Genomic DNA, 17,386 nt, shown 5'->3' with positions numbered 1-17,386 from the left:
GTGTGTGGGATGTCACAGTGTGTCAGAACCCCGTCAGGGCTGAGTGGGTCATACAGTGTGTCAGGACCCTGTCAGGGGTATGTGGGGTCTCACAGTAGGTCAGGACGCTAACTAGGTTCTGTGGGGTCTGACACTGAGTCAGGATCTTGTGAGGGGTGTGTGGGGTCTCACAGTGTGTCAAGGCCATGCAATCGGTGTTTGGGTTGTCAAACTGTGTCAGGAACCTGTCAGGGGTGTATGGGGTCTCACAGTGTGTCAGGATCTTGCAAGTGTGTGTGGGGTCGCACAGATTGTCAGCACCCTGCCAGGGGTGTGTGGGTCCCACAGAGTGCTTGGACCCTGTCAGTTGTATGTGGGGTCTCACAGTAGGTCAGGACGCTAACTAGGTTCTGTGGGGTCTGACACTGAGTCAGGGTGTTGTGATGGGTGTGTGGGTTACACAGTGTGTCAGGACCATGCCATTGGTGTGTGGGTTGTCAAACTGTGTCAGGAACCTGTCAGGGGTGTGTGGGATTTCACACAGTGTCAGGACAATGTCAGGGATATGTCGGGTCTCACAGTGTGTCAGGATACTTTCAAGGGTGTGGGGGATCTCTCAGAGTGTTTGGACCCTGTCAGGGGTGTGTGGAGTCTCACTGTGTGTCAGGACCCTGTCAGGGGTGTGTGGAGTCTCACTATGTGTCAGGACCCTGTCAGGGGTCTGTTGGGTCTCAGTGTGTCAGGATCCTGCAGGTGTGTGTTGGCTCTCACAGTGTGTTACGACACTGTCGTGTGACTCACAGTGTGTCAGGACCCTCTCAGGGGCGTGTGGGTTTTCACAGTCTGTCAGGACTCTGTCAGGTGTGTGTTGGGTCTCAAAGTGTGTCAGTACCTTGTCAGGGGTGTGTGGTGTCTCACAGTGATTTCAGGAACCTGTCAGTTGTGTGTGGGATCTCGCAGTGTGTCAGGACGCTGTCAGTGGTGTGTGGCGTCTCACGGTTTATGAGGACCCTGTCAGGGATTTGTGGGGATCTCACAGTCTATCAGGACCTGTTAAGGGTGTGTGGGGTCTCACAATGTGTCAGGACCTTGTCAGTGGTTTGTGGGATCTCAGAGTATGTCAGGACCCAAACTACGTTCTGTGGGGTCTGACAGTATGTCACGACCCTGTCAGGGGTGTGTGGGGTCCCAGTGTGTCAGGATCCTGCAGGTGTGTGTGTGGTCTCACAGTGTGTCACGACACTGTCAGGGGTATGTCATGTCTCACAGTTTGTCAGTATCCTTTTGAAGGGTGTGGGGCATCTCACAGACTGCGTGAACCCTGTCAGGGGTGCATGGGGTCTCACAGTGTGTCAGGACCCTGTCAGAGGTGTGTGGGGATCTCACAGTGTGTGAAGACCCTGTCAGTGGTTTGTGGGGTCTCACAGTATATCAGGACCCTAACTACGTTCTGTGGGGTCTCACAATGTGTCAGGATCGTGTCAGCTGTGCTTGGGGTCTCAGAGTGTGTCAGGTCCTGTCAGGGGTGTGTAGGTCACACAGTGTGTCAGGACCCTGTCAGGGCTGTGTGGCATCTCACAGTATGTCAGGACCCTGTCAGGGTTGTGTGGGGTCTCACAGTCTCTCAGGACCTTGTTAGGGGTGTGTGGGGTCTCACAGTATGTCACGACACTGTCAGGAATGTGTGGGTTTTCACAGTGTGTCAGGACTCTGTCAGGTGTGTGTTGGGTCTCAAAGTGTGTCAGTACCTTGTCAGGGGTGTGTGGGGTCTCACAGTGTGTCAGGACCCTGCCAGGGGTGTGTGGGGTCTCGCAGTGTGTCAGGACGCTGTCAGTTGTGTGTGGTGTCTCACGGTTTGTGAGGACCCAGTCAGGGATTTGTAGGGATCTCACAGTCTGTCAGGGCCCTACCTACGTTCTGTGGGGTCAGACAGTGAGTCAGGACCCTGTCAGGTGTGTGTGGGGACTCACACCGTCTCAGGATTTTGTCAGGGGTGTGTGGGTTTACACAGGTTGTCAGGATCCTGCAGGTGTGTGTCGGGTCTCACAGTGTGTCAGGACCCTATTAGGGGCTTGTGGGTTTTCTCCGTGTGTCAGGAGTCTGTCAGGTGTGTGTTGGGTCTCAAAGTGCGTCAGTACCTTGTCAGGAGTGTGTGGGGTCTCACAGTGTGTCCGGATCCTGTCGGAGGTGTGTGGGGATCTCACAGTGTGTCAAGACCCTGCCAGGGGTGTGGGGGGTCTCACACTGTCTCAGCATTTTGCCAGGGGCGTATGGCGTCTGGCAATGTGTCAGGACCCTATCTGGTGCGTGTGGGGGTCTTAGAGTGTGTTCTCTCCCTCTCGTGTGTGTGTAGGGCCTCACAATGTGTCTGTAACCTGTCAGGTGTGTGTGGGATATCACAGTGTGTCAGGATCCTGTCAGGGCTGTGTGGGATCTCACACTCTGTCAGAACCCTGCCGGGGGTGTGTGTGGTCTTACAGTGTGTCACGATACTGTCAGGACTGTGTGGGGTCTCAGTGTGTCAGGACCCTGTCAGGGGCGTGTGGGTTTTCACAATGTGTCAGGACTCTGTCAGGTGTGTGTTGGGTCTCACAGTGTGTCAGCACCTTGTCAGGGATGTGTGCGGTCTCACAATGTGTCAGGACCCTGTCAGTTGTGTGTGGGGTCTCACAAAGTGTCAGGACCATGTCCGGGTTGTGTGGGGTCTCACAGTGTGTCAGGACCCTGTCAGGGGTGTGTGGGGTCTCGCAGTGTGTCAGGACGCTGTGGGTGGTGTGTGGCGTCTCACGGTTTGTGAGGACCCTGTCAGGGATTTGTGGGGATCTCACAGTGTATCAGGACCTGTTAGGGGTGTGTGGGGATCTCACAGTGTGTCAAGACCCTGTCAGGGCTGTGGGGGTCTCACAATGTGTCAGGACCTTGTAAGGGGTGTGTGGGGTCTCAGTGTGTCAGGACCTTGTCAGCGGTTTGTGGGGTCTCACAGTACGTCAGGAACCTGTCAGGGGTGTGTGGGGTCTCACAGTGTGTCAGGACCCTGTCAGGGGTGTGTGGGATCTCACAGTGTGTCAGAACCCTGTCAGGGTTGTGTGTGGTCTCACAGTGTGTCAGGACCCTGTCAGGTGTCTGTGGGGTCTCACAGCGTTTCAGGACACTGTCAGGGATGTGTCGGGTCTCACAATGTGTCAGGACCCCAACTGGGTTGTGTGGGGTCTCACAGTTTGTCAGGACCCTGTCAGGGATATCTTTGGTCTCACAGTGGGTCAGGACCTTGTCATGGTGTCTGGGGTCTCACAGTTGGACAGGACCCTGTCACGGGTGTTTGGGGTCTCACAGTGTGTCAGGAACCTGTCACGGGTGTGTGGGGTCTCACAGTGTGTCAGGACCCTCTCAGGGTGTGTGGGATCTCACAGTGTTTCAGGACCCTGCCAGGGGTGTGGGGGATCTCACACTGTGTCAGGGCCCTGTCAGGGGTGCGTTGGGTCTCATAGTGCGTCGTGATTTGCGGGAGCTCACAGTTTGTCAGGACCAAGTCAGGGGTGTGTTTAGTCTCAAAGTGCGTCAGGAATCTGTCAGGGGTGTGTGGGGTATCACAGTTTGTCAGGATCCTGTCAGGAGTGTGTGGGGTCTTACAGTGTGTCAGGAGTGTGGAAGGAAACTCCCAGGGTTGTGTGTGGTCTCACAGTGTGTCAGGACCCTGTCAGGTGTCTGTGGGGTCTCACAGTGTTTCAGGACACTGTCAGGGATGTGTCGGGTCTCACAATGTGTCAGGACCCCAACTGGGTTGTGTGGGGTCTCACAGTTTGTCAGGACCCTGTCAGGGATTTCTTTGGTCTCACAGTGGGTCAGGACCTTGTCATGGGTGTCTGGGATCTCACAGTGGGACAGGACCCTGTCACGGGTGTGTGGGGTCTCACAGTGTGTCAGGACCCTGTCAGGTGTCTGTGGGGTCTCACAGTGTTTCAGGACACTGTCAGGGATGTGTCGGGTCTCACAATGTGTCAGGACCCCAACTGGGTTGTGTGGGGTCTCACAGTTTGTCAGGACCCTGTCAGGGATTTCTTTGGTCTCACAGTGGGTCAGGACCTTGTCATGGGTGTCTGGGATCTCACAGTGGGACAGGACCCTGTCACGGGTGTGTGGGGTCTCACAGTGTGTCAGGAACTTGTCAGGTGTGTTTGGGGTCTCACAGTGTGTCAGGAACCTGTCACGGGTGTGTGGGGTCTCACAGTGTGTCAGGACCCTCTCAGGGTGTGTGGGATCTCACAGTGTTTCAGGACCCTGCCAGGGGTGTGGGGGATCTCACAGTGTGTGAAGACCCTGTCAGTGGTTTGTGGGGTCTCACAGTATATCAGGACCCTAACTACGTTCTGTGGGGTCTCACAATGTGTCAGGATCGTGTCAGCTGTGCTTGGGGTCTCAGAGTGTGTCAGGTCCTGTCAGGGGTGTGTAGGTCACACAGTGTGTCAGGACCCTGTCAGGGCTGTGTGGCATCTCACAGTATGTCAGGACCCTGTCAGGGTTGTGTGGGGTCTCACAGTCTCTCAGGACCTTGTTAGGGGTGTGTGGGGTCTCACAGTATGTCACGACACTGTCAGGAATGTGTGGGTTTTCACAGTGTGTCAGGACTCTGTCAGGTGTGTGTTGGGTCTCAAAGTGTGTCAGTACCTTGTCAGGGGTGTGTGGGGTCTCACAGTGTGTCAGGACCCTGCCAGGGGTGTGTGGGGTCTCGCAGTGTGTCAGGACGCTGTCAGTTGTGTGTGGTGTCTCACGGTTTGTGAGGACCCAATCAGGGATTTGTAGGGATCTCACAGTCTGTCAGGGCCCTACCTACGTTCTGTGGGGTCAGACAGTGAGTCAGGACCCTGTCAGGTGTGTGTGGGGACTCACACCGTCTCAGGATTTTGTCAGGGGTGTGTGGGTTCACACAGATTGTCAGGATCCTGCAGGTGTGTGTCGGGTCTCACAGTGTGTCAGGACCCTATTAGGGGCTTGTGGGTTTTCTCCGTGTGTCAGGAGTCTGTCAGGTGTGTGTTGGGTCTCAAAGTGTGTCAGTACATTGTCAGGAGTGTGTTTGGTCTCATTGTGTGTCCGGACCCTGTTGGAGGTGTGTGGGGATCTCACAGTGTGTCAAGACCCTGCCAGGGGTGTGGGGGGTCTCACACTGTCTCAGCATTTTGCCAGGGGCGTATGGCGTCTGGCAATGTGTCAGGACCCTATCTGGTGCGTGTGGGGGTCTTAGAGTGTGTTCTCTCCCTCTCGTGTGTGTGTGGGGCCTCACAATGTGTCTGTAACCTGTCAGGTGTGTGTGGGATGTCACAGTGTGTCAGGATCCTGTCAGGGCTGTGTGGGATCTCACACTCTGTCAGAACCCTGCCGGGGGTGTGTGTGGTCTTACAGTGTGTCACGATACTGTCAGGACTGTGTGGGGTCTCAGTGTGTCAGGACCCTGTCCGGGGCGTGTGGGTTTTCACAGTGTGTCAGGACTCTGTCAGGTGTGTGTTGGGTCTCACAGTGTGTCAGCAGCTTGTCAGGGATGTGTGCGGTCTCACAATGTGTCAGGACCCTGTCAGTTGTGTGTGGGGTCTCACAAAGTGTCAGGACCATGTCAGGGTTGTGTGGGGTCTCACAGTGTGTCAGGACCCTGTCAGGGGTGTGTGGGGTCTCGCAGTGTGTCAGGACGCTGTGAGTGGTGTGTGGCGTCTCACGGTTTGTGAGGACCCTGTCAGGGATTTGTGGGGATCTCACAGTGTATCAGGACCTGTTAGGGGTGTGTGGGGATCTCACAGTGTGTCAAGACCCTGTCAGGGCTGTGGGGGTCTCACAATGTGTCAGGACCTTGTAAGGGGTGTGTGGGGTCTCAGTGTGTCAGGACCTTGTCAGTGGTTTGTGGGGTCTCACAGTACGTCAGGAACCTGTCAGGGGTGTGTGGGGTCTCACAGTGTGTCAGGACCCTGTCAGGGGTGTGTGGGATCTCACAGTGTGTCAGGACCCTGTCAGGGTTGTGTGTGGTCTCACAGTGTGTCAGGACCCTGTCAGGTGTCTGTGGGGTCTCACAGCGTTTCAGGACACTGTCAGGGATGTGTCGGGTCTCACAATGTGTCAGGACCCCAACTGGGTTGTGTGGGGTCTCACAGTTTGTCAGGACCCTGTCAGGGATTTCTTTGGTCTCACAGTGGGTCAGGACCTTGTCATGGTGTCTGGGGTCTCACAGTTGGACAGGACCCTGTCACGGGTGTTTGGGGTCTCACAGTGTGTCAGGAACCTGTCAGGTGTGTTTGGGGTCTCACAGTGTGTCAGGAACCTGTCACGGGTGTGTGGGGTCTCACAGTGTGTCAGGACCCTCTCAGGGTGTGTGGGATCTCACAGTGTTTCAGGACCCTGCCAGGGGTGTGGGGGATCTCACACTGTGTCAGGGCCCTGTCAGGGGTGCGTTGGGTCTCACAGTGCGTCGTGATTTGCGGGAGCTCACAGTTTGTCAGGACCATGTCAGGGGTGTGTTTAGTCTCAAAGTGCGTCAGGAATCTGTCAGGGGTGTGTGGGGTATCACAGTTTGTCAGGATCCTGTCAGGAGTGTGTGGGGTCTTACAGTGTGTCGTGATGTGCGGGAGCTCACAATGTGTTAGGACCCTGCCTGTGGTGTGACTGGACTCATTGTGTGCAAGGAAACTGCCAGAATTGTTTGGGGTCTCACAGTGTGTCAGGAGTGTGGAAGGAAACTCCCAGGGTTGTGTGTGGTCTCACAGTGTGTCAGGACCCTGTCAGGTGTCTGTGGGGTCTCACAGTGTTTCAGGACACTGTCAGGGATGTGTCGGGTCTCACAATGTGTCAGGACCCCAACTGGGTTGTGTGGGGTCTCACAGTTTGTCAGGACCCTGTCAGGGATTTCTTTGGTCTCACAGTGGGTCAGGACCTTGTCATGGGTGTCTGGGATCTCACAGTGGGACAGGACCCTGTCACGGGTGTGTGGGGTCTCACAGTGTGTCAGGACCCTGTCAGGTGTCTGTGGGGTCTCACAGTGTTTCAGGACACTGTCAGGGATGTGTCGGGTCTCACAATGTGTCAGGACCCCAACTGGGTTGTGTGGGGTCTCACAGTTTGTCAGGACCCTGTCAGGGATTTCTTTGGTCTCACAGTGGGTCAGGACCTTGTCATGGGTGTCTGGGATCTCACAGTGGGACAGGACCCTGTCACGGGTGTGTGGGGTCTCACAGTGTGTCAGGAACTTGTCAGGTGTGTTTGGGGTCTCACAGTGTGTCAGGAACCTGTCACGGGTGTGTGGGGTCTCACAGTGTGTCAGGACCCTCTCAGGGTGTGTGGGATCTCACAGTGTTTCAGGACCCTGCCAGGGGTGTGGGGGATCTCACACTGTGTCAGGGCCCTGTCAGGGGTGTGTTGGGTCTCAGTGAGTGTCAGGACCCTTTCAGTGGTGTGTAGGGTCTCACAGTGTGTCGTTATTTGCGGGAGCTCACAGTTTGTCAGGACCAAGTCAGGGGTGTGTTTAGTCTCAAAGTGCGGCAGGAATCTGTCAGGGGTGTGTGGGGTATCACAGTTTGTCAGGATCCTGTCAGGAGTGTGTGGGGTCTTACAATGTGTCGTGATGTGCGGGAGCTCACAATGTGTCAGGACCCTGCCAGTGGTGTGACTGGACTCACTGTGTGCAAGGAAACTGCCAGGATTGTTTGGGGTCTCACAAGTGTGTCAGGATCCTGTCAGGTGTGTGTTCGGTTTGACAGTGTGTCAGGACCCTGTCAGGGGTGTGGGGGTTCTCACAATGTGTCAGGATTTGTCAGGGGTGTGTAGGGTCTCACAGTGTGTCAGGACCCTGTCAGGGATGTTAGGGTCTGACAGTGTGCCAGAATCCTGTCACGGGTGTGTATCATCTAACACTGTGTGAGGGCCTTGTCAGGGGTGTGTGGTGTCTCACAGTGTGTCAGGACCCTGTCAGGGATGTTAGGGTCTGACAGTGTGCCAGAATCCTGTCACGGGTGTGTATCATCTCACACTGTGTGAGGGCCTTGTCAGGGGTGTGTGGTGTCTCACAGTGTGTCAGGACCTTGCCAGTTGTGTTTTTGGGCTCACAGTGTGCAAGGAAACTGCCAGGATTGTTTGGGGTCTCACAGTGTGTCAGGACCTTGTCAGGGGTGTTTGGCCTCCCCATTCAACGTATTCAGTGAAAATAGGAAGAGTAGGAAAACATTGATTGTTGAAAAATATACTTTGGATAATGTCGCAGTTGTAGAAATAATGTTCTTCAATAATCAGGGAGAGAATCTGTTTCATGTTCAGAAATAGATGTGGGAATTTCATTGCCGTGACTGTTCCCTCCGCAAACAGCGTGAAGAACATTGAAGAACAAGTTTGCAGGGAAATTGTAGAGAGTTTCTAAAGCCTTCGTGCAGGGAAAGGTGGGGTTTTCATTGTCTGAATGTGGACTGGAAAGGCATTAACACAGGTGACGGCAACGTGATTAGTTTGAAACCTTTCTCTGGTACCATTTAAAAAATTAACATCTTTGGAACTTGTTCTTGGAAATGAGACAGGCTACATGAGGGTTGTGGCCAAGATTCTTTATGTTTCTGTTCAAGGGCTTTGAGTAATCAGTTAAAACATGGGCTACTGTAAGATTAATAATTTTTACGATATCTGTCTTTCCTTCGCTCTCTCCGCTGTTAAATGTGCATTGTGTGATCCAACTCAGTCTGTGATAATGAAGCCTGACAATCTCTTGAGCCCATGCACTGCCCCGGGCTCCATAATTACAGACACCATGTGCTTACGGATGTAGTGAGTTTCTTATCCAGACGGTCACAATTTAATTAATTGCAATATTATTTATAGATATTTTCGGTCTTTTCCATCTTTCTTGCCGCGATCGCACAACCCTCGGTTTCTCTGTCCTAATTCCTATCTCTCACCCTTCCACAGTGTCCATCACACAACACAGACACACATGAATTTCAGCTTCTGTGGACTGAGCTGAGGATTTTTCCCGATTCTCAGCCTCACTGACACTGTCTCCTGATGGAATTCCCAGGATTATTGAGTGGGAAATTAAACTGGATAACTGTAGCAGTGTTTGCACTAAGGGAGTGCAGATGTGAACAGAGTGGGGTTCATTTGCTGCTTTGGGGTTGAACAGGGCAGTTTGGGTGTTACCTCATTTTCTCATTAAATTGGCATTGTAGCTCTCTGTCGAGAATTTCAATGGACTCCCGGTTCTAAAAATGATGACCTGTAGGATCTGAGGGAGTTTAGAAAAGTGATTTAGGATGAGGGCTGTACCGGGGGTTGGGTTGTTGTAGGGAAATGATTTCACCTTTCAGAGTCAGAAATTTCCCTAGTTTCGCTCCTCAGAGTGCCCTCTTCTCCATTCTGACCCCGGTGGAGGGATCTGCAGTTTCAGGACCCAGAAAGGTGTGATCCCTTTCAGCAAACTCACCAACTCTCTGAGTTGTTACTCATGCTGTCCTGTGAAAACTCTCCCTCCAGCAAACATTTTTCCATGTGTCTCACTGTGCGCTGTGTCACGGTGGAACATTTACCTGATCAAATCCCCGTGGATCAACAACAACAACCTACACAACATCAGCCAGTGATGGTAACAGCGGTTTCTTCACTTACCTTTCAGCCCTCTGGGAATCTCCGGGACGGGTCGCTGGACCGGAACACAACCTGTCCGGGTTTAAAATAATTGACACATTTCAATTCCTCAAATTATAAGTATGTAATGTTTGAATCCAAAATTAAATTAATCTCTGATATTATCTCACCATGTGCCTGTATTTCTTTCAGTATTTTGTCCAACTTTGGGACACAATTCTGCATTTTCACAAAGGTTTCCCACATCACCCTCCGGGCAAGGGAGCCTTTCTCCATCACCAGGCTTAGGAGGAGTTTAGAACTGTCCGCCCACTCTCCCTTATCAGCGAGATCAGAGATTTTCTGTGAAGAGTAACAGTGAACATATTGGGGACTGACAGATTCACACAGAGAATGAGAAGTAAATGATGTGCTCTGTAACGGGATCACACGGAGCAGTCACCCGGACGGGTGCTGATCCTGTCTGGACATGGACTGTACATTCTGAGTGCAGAGCACACGGAGGGACATTCACTGTGAACCTGGTCCACCAGTCAATGAGATCCTGGCTGGTCTGTGACCGCTTCATTGACGTGGCTCCAAATCCAAAAATACTTCCTCACTGGATTAGATGGTGTAAACAGAAATCAGAAAATAACAAAGTCCGAAAGGTTTTTATAACAGAGTGAACAGTCTCAGAGAAGTTGTAGAAAAGATGATGTGATTCATCTCCTCAATCCACCAGGGTCCAACATGACATCAGATTATCGGCTGACACCTGATTCCTTTCCTGTACCTTTTCCAGTGGAGGTTTATTCAGTGATTACACATTACAGCATGGCAGTATTCCCCGATTCACACTGTTTGCGGTTACAGATTGTAACACAATCATCTCCACCCAGAACAGAACACACTCCAGCTCCTGTGGCACCCACTGATGATGTCCCGGTTCTGACATCCTGCCGTCACACTGCACGGTCTTCCCAAACCGAAACCTCCCATCATATTTCCATTTAATACTGTGAGCCCACACAACTGTTACCTGCTCAACTCACTCCGAACACTGAGCAGCCACCCACCAGTCCGCGGGGTCTTTTCACCCCTTTCTATCACTGGTTCAGATTTACATGTTTGTGATTGCATGTACAGTATTTATTTCCCAGTTGTTCCTTTATCTAATTTAATATCCGCTGAGAGAGAGTTCAGACACCCATCAGTCCTGTGATGTGCGAAAATTCAAACCCGTTCTCCCTCCCGCTCACCCGATGTTCCTCTCCGCTGAACTGATTCTCGGCCGTTAACGCCAGGCTCACTCCGTGCACCCCTCCTTCCATCGCCTGCTCCAGCCTGTCCCGGTAGAAATCCGTCAGCTGCAGCAGCTGGAAATCATTCCAGCCTGCCAGGAGCTCGGAGATCTCTGAGCTCGGACCTGAGAAGCACAATCGGGAAAATTAAAGACATTACCGATCCCATATTGGGCAGTAACTTTCTATCTGGAATCTAATGATCACCAAATACAGTACCCAAAAAAAATATTGTTGGTTGCGGGGGTGGGGGGAGGGGGGAGTGGAACGGGCTTGGGCCGGGGGGGGGGGGAGTGGTGGGGGAGAGGTTATTGTTTCATCCGTTGAAGGCTGGTCTTTCGTGTCCCCTGGAAGATACCTCCATGTTTGGAAAGGACTCTGCTTCTTGCTGAGGACATAGTAACCCATCGCCATCACTCTCCTGGTACTGCCAATCAATGCTGCTTGGCTATGGGTTACTATGTGCCTGCCTGGTCAACCCCTTCCTCAGAAAATTTCTGGGATTTCTCACAAAATGCTGGGGGTACTCAGCAGGTCAGGCAGCAACTATGGAGGAGAATAAACAATCAACGTTTCTGGCCAAGGCCCTTCATCGGACTGGAAATGAAGTGGACAGGAATTCTAAATATTTCCACATTGCTTTCTATTCCCTGTGGTCCTGATTTGAACCGTTAATTGTTTATTCCACTGCATGGATGCTGCCTGACCTGCTGAGTTCCGCCAATATTTTGTTTCTCTTTGTGCTGCTCGAAACTTTCAGTATCTGCAGAATTCCTGTGCTCTGGAACACCTCACTGTTTTAATGTGTATCTCAATCTTCTGGAGGAGCAGGAGCAGACGGTAATTGTACCCCTTCCACGTGTGACTGTGTTTTCCCCAGAGATGTTAACTCTCTGTCATCTCTTTACTCAGTCCCTTCACAAATATTTTGTGACTTGCCAATATTGAATTAAACTCAGACACGTAGTGAAGGCAATATTTATAAATTAAAATAATTTGCTAACATACCCGTGTCCTTTCCCAATGTTGACGTCACTGGAACTCCTCTACTGCTCGCTCCGTTATCCATTTTGAGGACAGTTCTGGTCAGATTTTGCTGCTTTCTAACAAACAAAATTAACAGGATGCTCAGATATTATTTGTGGTGTAAATGAGAACACTTTTCTCTTTTTTTTAACTAAGTCACACTCTTCCAAACATCTTGGGCCTATCCACCGAACAGTCGACATGGCCTGATCTACCCGCGTCCAGCTACCCACAGCCACACAATGCCCATTTCCACTCTTTCCATGGATTGTACAGTAGGCCAGGATTCTCCAGGGCAGGGGTCCCCAACCTTTTTTTGCACTGCGGACCGGTTTAATATTGACAATATTCTTGCGGACCGGCCGACCCGGGGTGGTTGGGGGGCGGGGGGGGGGAGGTTGGCAACGGACAAGAGTAGCAGTCAAATACGTTGTGTTTACCCCGAGAAAGACTACAATTACCATGAAGCATTGCGCGGGCACCAGTGCGTATGCGTAATATGCGCATGCCTGTACCTGCCGATTTTTTTTTTCTCTGCAATTCGGTTTTGTCCATTCTGTTCAGTGGGGAGTGTTAATCACGACCGGAATGTCGGTGATAAGTGGCTGATACACTCAATTTTGCTTCTAAAAGTGTTTATCTAACAAATTTAATATTAAACACACAGCGCAAATTTCCCTCGCATGAATATAGTGATAAGTTAATTATCAGGGGAGCTTGAAGTAAGTATTGAACGAACTTCCAGTAGAAGTGGTACAGGCAGGTTCGATATTATCATTTAAAGAAACATTGGATAGGTAGATGGACAGGAAAAGAATGGAGGGTTATGGGCCGAGTGCTGGTCAGTGGGACTACGTGAGAGTAACGTTCGGCACGGACTAGAAGGGCCGAGATGGCCTGTTTCCGTGCTGTAATTGTTATATGGTTATATAAGTCATTAGCATCATAACATTTTAAGTAACGTTTGGATATTAAACACACAGCACATATTTTCCCTGTATGAACATATAAAATCATTGCAACACACCAATATCGCTGAATCAGTGGGAGCCCTGGGCTTGTTTCCCTGCAACAAGACGGTCCTATCGAGGGGTGATGGGAGACAGTGATACTCGAAGCGGGTTCCTTATGTCCAGTTTATTACGCAATTTAGTTTTCGTTACATTCATCGCAGAGATATGTTGGAAATGGAAGCAACGTTTTCAGTGCTTTCGTGGCTATCTCAGGATATTTAGCCTTGACTTTGATCCAGAATGCTGGCAGAGATGTTATGTCAAACATACTTTGCAGCCCGTCATCATTTGCAAGCTGGAGGATTTGATCTCCTTCCACCGCTGACATGGATGACGCGCGGGTCATGACCTCGCGTGCGTTCAAGCTCAACAGTGCCTGACAGGGAATGAGGAAAGGTGCAGCTGACTCCTATCGCCAAATCATATCGTTTCCTCGCGGCCCGGCAGTTGGGGACCTCTGCTCCAGGGTATCTATTCGATATATTGCAGGCAAATCCCTGTTAGGAACCAATCCTGTGTCTTGGACCGGGAGTGATGTGTCATCGGAATGGATAGGCAGATTGAGCAGACAGCGCCCACTGCTTTGGTCCTCCTACCACTGGTGGCGCAATGGTGAGCAAAGGACAAGTGTTACAGCAGCCTGGGTTGAAACGTTTCTGCTGACCAATGGGACATCTATTCCTCTCGTCACTGAATTACAGGTATACAGATTTCTCAGTCAAACCTGATGTTCACCTTCTCATTTCAGTTTAACATCGCCTGGCATTGACGCTTCTGACCATATATGGTTTGAGTCTATATAGAAATCCTCTGACATCCTGAACAATGCAAAATCACCCACAACTTCGCGACATTTTGTCCTGATGCACTATAGTTTCTCCAGCAGGACTTTATACCATAATTAACGCCTAAACTCTGGTCAAGATTTTTATGAGCATTCCGATGGCTATCATCAGAGTTACATGACACTTGTTAAACACAATGTAGACCCGCCATACATCCAAAAGAGCAAGCTGACAAAAACGTATTTAAAATAAAGAAACAAAATGCTGGAATTATTTAACAAAGCAGACAGTCTGTTAATATTCCAGGTGGAAAACCCTGTATCAGAGCTGAGCCTGTGTGTAGAAGCCATGTATCTGTTCTCTATCTGCATTGTATTCTGCGTTGTGAATTTATGATGCTTTTTATGGTAACTTGTCGCATCAGTGGGGACGTGGTAAACGCGAAGGGATCAGTTACAAATCTCTGCTTTGTTCGGCGCAGTATTCAGCCGGGTATCATCGGCTCGTTTACGCTGAGGTTACATTTGTGTACTTGTACGCGTCTTTGCTTCAAGATTGTACGTTTGCTGATTGCTAATGCAGGATCGAGTACATACCTTTGACTTTTGAAACAACCTTTACTGGAGCCGAGGGCGCGTCATACAAGTATATCAAGTCCGTGGGGGTCGCCAGCAATGGCAACTGGGTTTGGTTAGAATTGTCCGCTACAGATGTTCCTCAGTTTTCTAATCATTTTAAATATCATCTGTTTATATGACACATTTCCTTTATATAGTTCTTTATTTTAACAGCGAAAAAGTTATCAAATTGGATGCCCTTCTCCTTGGATTTGCACGCACAAAATCGCGGCAGTTCTGCGGACGAAAACGCCTCGTTAATGAGAGAGATCAAGGAGATTGGCCAGACTGATATAATCTGACAGGAAGGCGACAGTAACTGAAATAACCATGCGTCCAACAGTGGGTTGCAGAAGGGCGTCACTGAACGCCGAACATTGATTGTGGACGGGGTAGAGCAGCAGGAGACCCCGAACACTCTCTCAGTGCCCACACCATTAGCTACAAGATGGACAAAATAAAATGCCCACTGAGAGTAGACTTCCATGTTTATTTAAACTGCTGGTGAGTTTTATTGCTGGGATTTTTATTTTATCACTGACAGATACACACCGTCTTTGCTTCAAAAAAACACAGAATAAAAAAAAAATACACGAATCCATTAATCCACAATATTGAACTGGTGGAAACACTAGAAAAACTACCGTAAGTGTGAGTTACTACCCGAGCTGTGAGTTTTGGGAACGAGGCAGAAGGCTGAAGAACAGGACCTCAGGGGTGGCGTTCTCAGGATTGCTGCCAGTGCTACGTGACAGTGATGGTAAGAATTGGAGGAGATGGCAGTTGAATGCGTGGCTGAGGAGTTGGTGCAGAGAGCAGGGTTTTAGATTTTTGGATCATTGGGATCTCTTCTGGGGAAGGTGGGATCTGTACAGATTAGATGGGTTGCACCTGAACGCGAGGGGGAGCAATGTCCTTGCAGGTAGGTTTGCTAGCATGGTTCGGGAGGGTTTAAACTAATTTGCGATGGGGATGGGACCCAGAGCAATAGAGCAGTGAAAGAAGTACATGGAGTAAAGCCAGATCGAACATACAGAGAGGCTTTGAGGAAAGAGAAGCAGAATAAACGGTGTAAAGACAGTAAGGTAGAAGGGCTGAAATGTGTGTACCTCAATGCAAGAAGCATCAGGAGCAAAGGTGATGAACTGAGAGCTTGGATACATACATGGAATTATGATGTAGTGGTCATTACAGAGACTTGGCTGGCAACTGGGCAGGAATGGATTCTCAATATTCCTGGATTTCAGTGCTTTAAAAGGGATAGGGAGGGGGGAAAGGGGAGGAGGGGTGACATTACTGGTCAGAGATACTATTACAGCTACAGAAACGGTGATTAACGTAGCAGGATCCTCTTTTGAGTCAGTATGGGTGGAAGTCAGGAACAGGAAGGGAGCAGTTACTCAATTGGGGGTATTCTATAGGCCCCCTGGTAACAGTAGAGATACAGAGGAGCAGATTGGGAGGCAGATTTTGGAAAGGTGCCAAAATAAAAAGGTTCGTATCATGGGTGACTTTAACTTCCCTAATATTGATTGGCACCTGATTCGTTCCAAGGGTTTAGATGGGGCAGAGTTTGTTAAGTGTGTCCAGGACGGATCCCTGTCACAGTATGTGAACAGGCCGACTCTGGAGAATGCCTTACCACATCTAGTACTAGGTAATGAACCGGGTCAGGTCACTGATCTCTTAGTGGGTGAGCATCTGGGGGACAGAGACCACTGCTCCCTGGCCCTTAGCATTATCATGGAAAATGATAGAATCAGAGAGGACAGGAAAACTTTTAATAGGGGAAGGGCAAATTATGAGGCAATAAGGATAGAACTTGTGGGTGTGAATTGGGATGATGTTTTTGCAGGGAAATGTACTATGGACATGTGGTCCATGTTTAGAGATCTCTTGCAGGATGTTATGGATAAATTTGTCCCAGTGAGGAAGACAAAGAATGGTAGGGTGAAGGAACCATGGGTGACAAGTGAGGTGGAAAATCTAGTCAGGTGGAAGACGGCAGCATACATGAGGTTTAGGAAGCAAGGATCAGCTGGATCTATTGAGGAATATAGGGAAGCAAGAAAGGAGCTTAAGAAGGGGCTGAGAAGAGCAAGAAGGGGGCATGAGAAGGCCTTGGTGAGTAGGGTAAAGGAAAACATAGAAACATAGAAACATAGAAAATAGGTGCAGGAGTAGGCCATTCGGCCCTTCGAGCCTGCACCGCCATTTATTATGATCATGGCTGATCATCCAACTCAGAACCCCGCCCCAGCCTTCCCTCCATACCCCCTGACCCCCGTAGCCACAAGGGCCATATCTAACTCCCTCTTAAATATAGCCAATGAACTGGCCTCAACAGTTTCCTGTGGCAGAGAATTCCACAGATTCACCACTCTCTGTGTGAAGAAGTTTTTCCTAATCTCGGTCCTAAAAGGCTTCCCCTCTATCCTCAAACTGTGACCCCTCATTCTGGACTTCCCCAACATCGGGAACAATCTTCCTGCATCTAGCCTGTCCAATTCCTTTAGGATCTTATACGTTTCAATCAGATCCCCCCTCAATCTTCTAAATTCCAACGAGTACAAGCCCAGTTCATCCAGTCTTTCTTCATATGAAAGTCCTGCCATCCCAGGAATCAATCTGGTGAACCTTCTTTGTACTCCCTCTATGGCAAGGATGTCTTTCCTCAGATTAGGGGACCAAAACTGCACACAATACTCCAGGTGTGGTCTCACCAAGGCCTTGTACAACTGCAGTAGTACCTCCCTGCTCCTGTACTCGAATCTTCTCGCTATAAATGCCAGCATACCATTCGCCTTTTTCACCGCCTGCTGTACCTGCATGCCCACTTTCAATGACTGGTGTATAATGACACCCAGGTCTCGTTGCACCTCCCCTTTTCCTAATCGGCCACCATTCAGATAATAATCTGTTTTCCTATTTTTGCCACCAAAGTGGATAACTTCACATTTATCCACATTAAATTGCATCTGCCATGAATTTGCCCACTCACCCAACCTATCCAAGTCACCCTGCATCCTCTTAGCATCCTCCTCACTGCTAACACTGCCACCCAGCTTCGTGTCATCCGCAAA

The 17,386-nt window shown here is 50.2% G+C and overlaps 1 protein-coding gene across 1 annotated transcript in view; it reads right to left on the bottom strand.

The window, feature by feature from the left end:
• Positions 1-17,386, bottom strand: part of LOC134342083 (NACHT, LRR and PYD domains-containing protein 3-like) — a 57,516-nt gene that overhangs the window by 28,503 nt on the left and 11,627 nt on the right. Inside the window, 4 exon segments of the mRNA XM_063040028.1 lie at positions 9,601-9,651; positions 9,750-9,921; positions 10,821-10,987; positions 11,871-11,965. Coding sequence (XP_062896098.1) covers positions 9,601-9,651; positions 9,750-9,921; positions 10,821-10,987; positions 11,871-11,931 — 451 coding nt within the window. The 5' untranslated portion in view covers positions 11,932-11,965.

The sequence above is a fragment of the Mobula hypostoma genome, unplaced genomic scaffold (assembly GCF_963921235.1).
Source record: "Mobula hypostoma unplaced genomic scaffold, sMobHyp1.1 scaffold_51, whole genome shotgun sequence".
In the NCBI taxonomy this organism is placed as follows: Eukaryota; Metazoa; Chordata; class Chondrichthyes; order Myliobatiformes; family Myliobatidae; genus Mobula; species Mobula hypostoma.
This window is presented reverse-complemented; position numbering and strand designations above follow the sequence as displayed.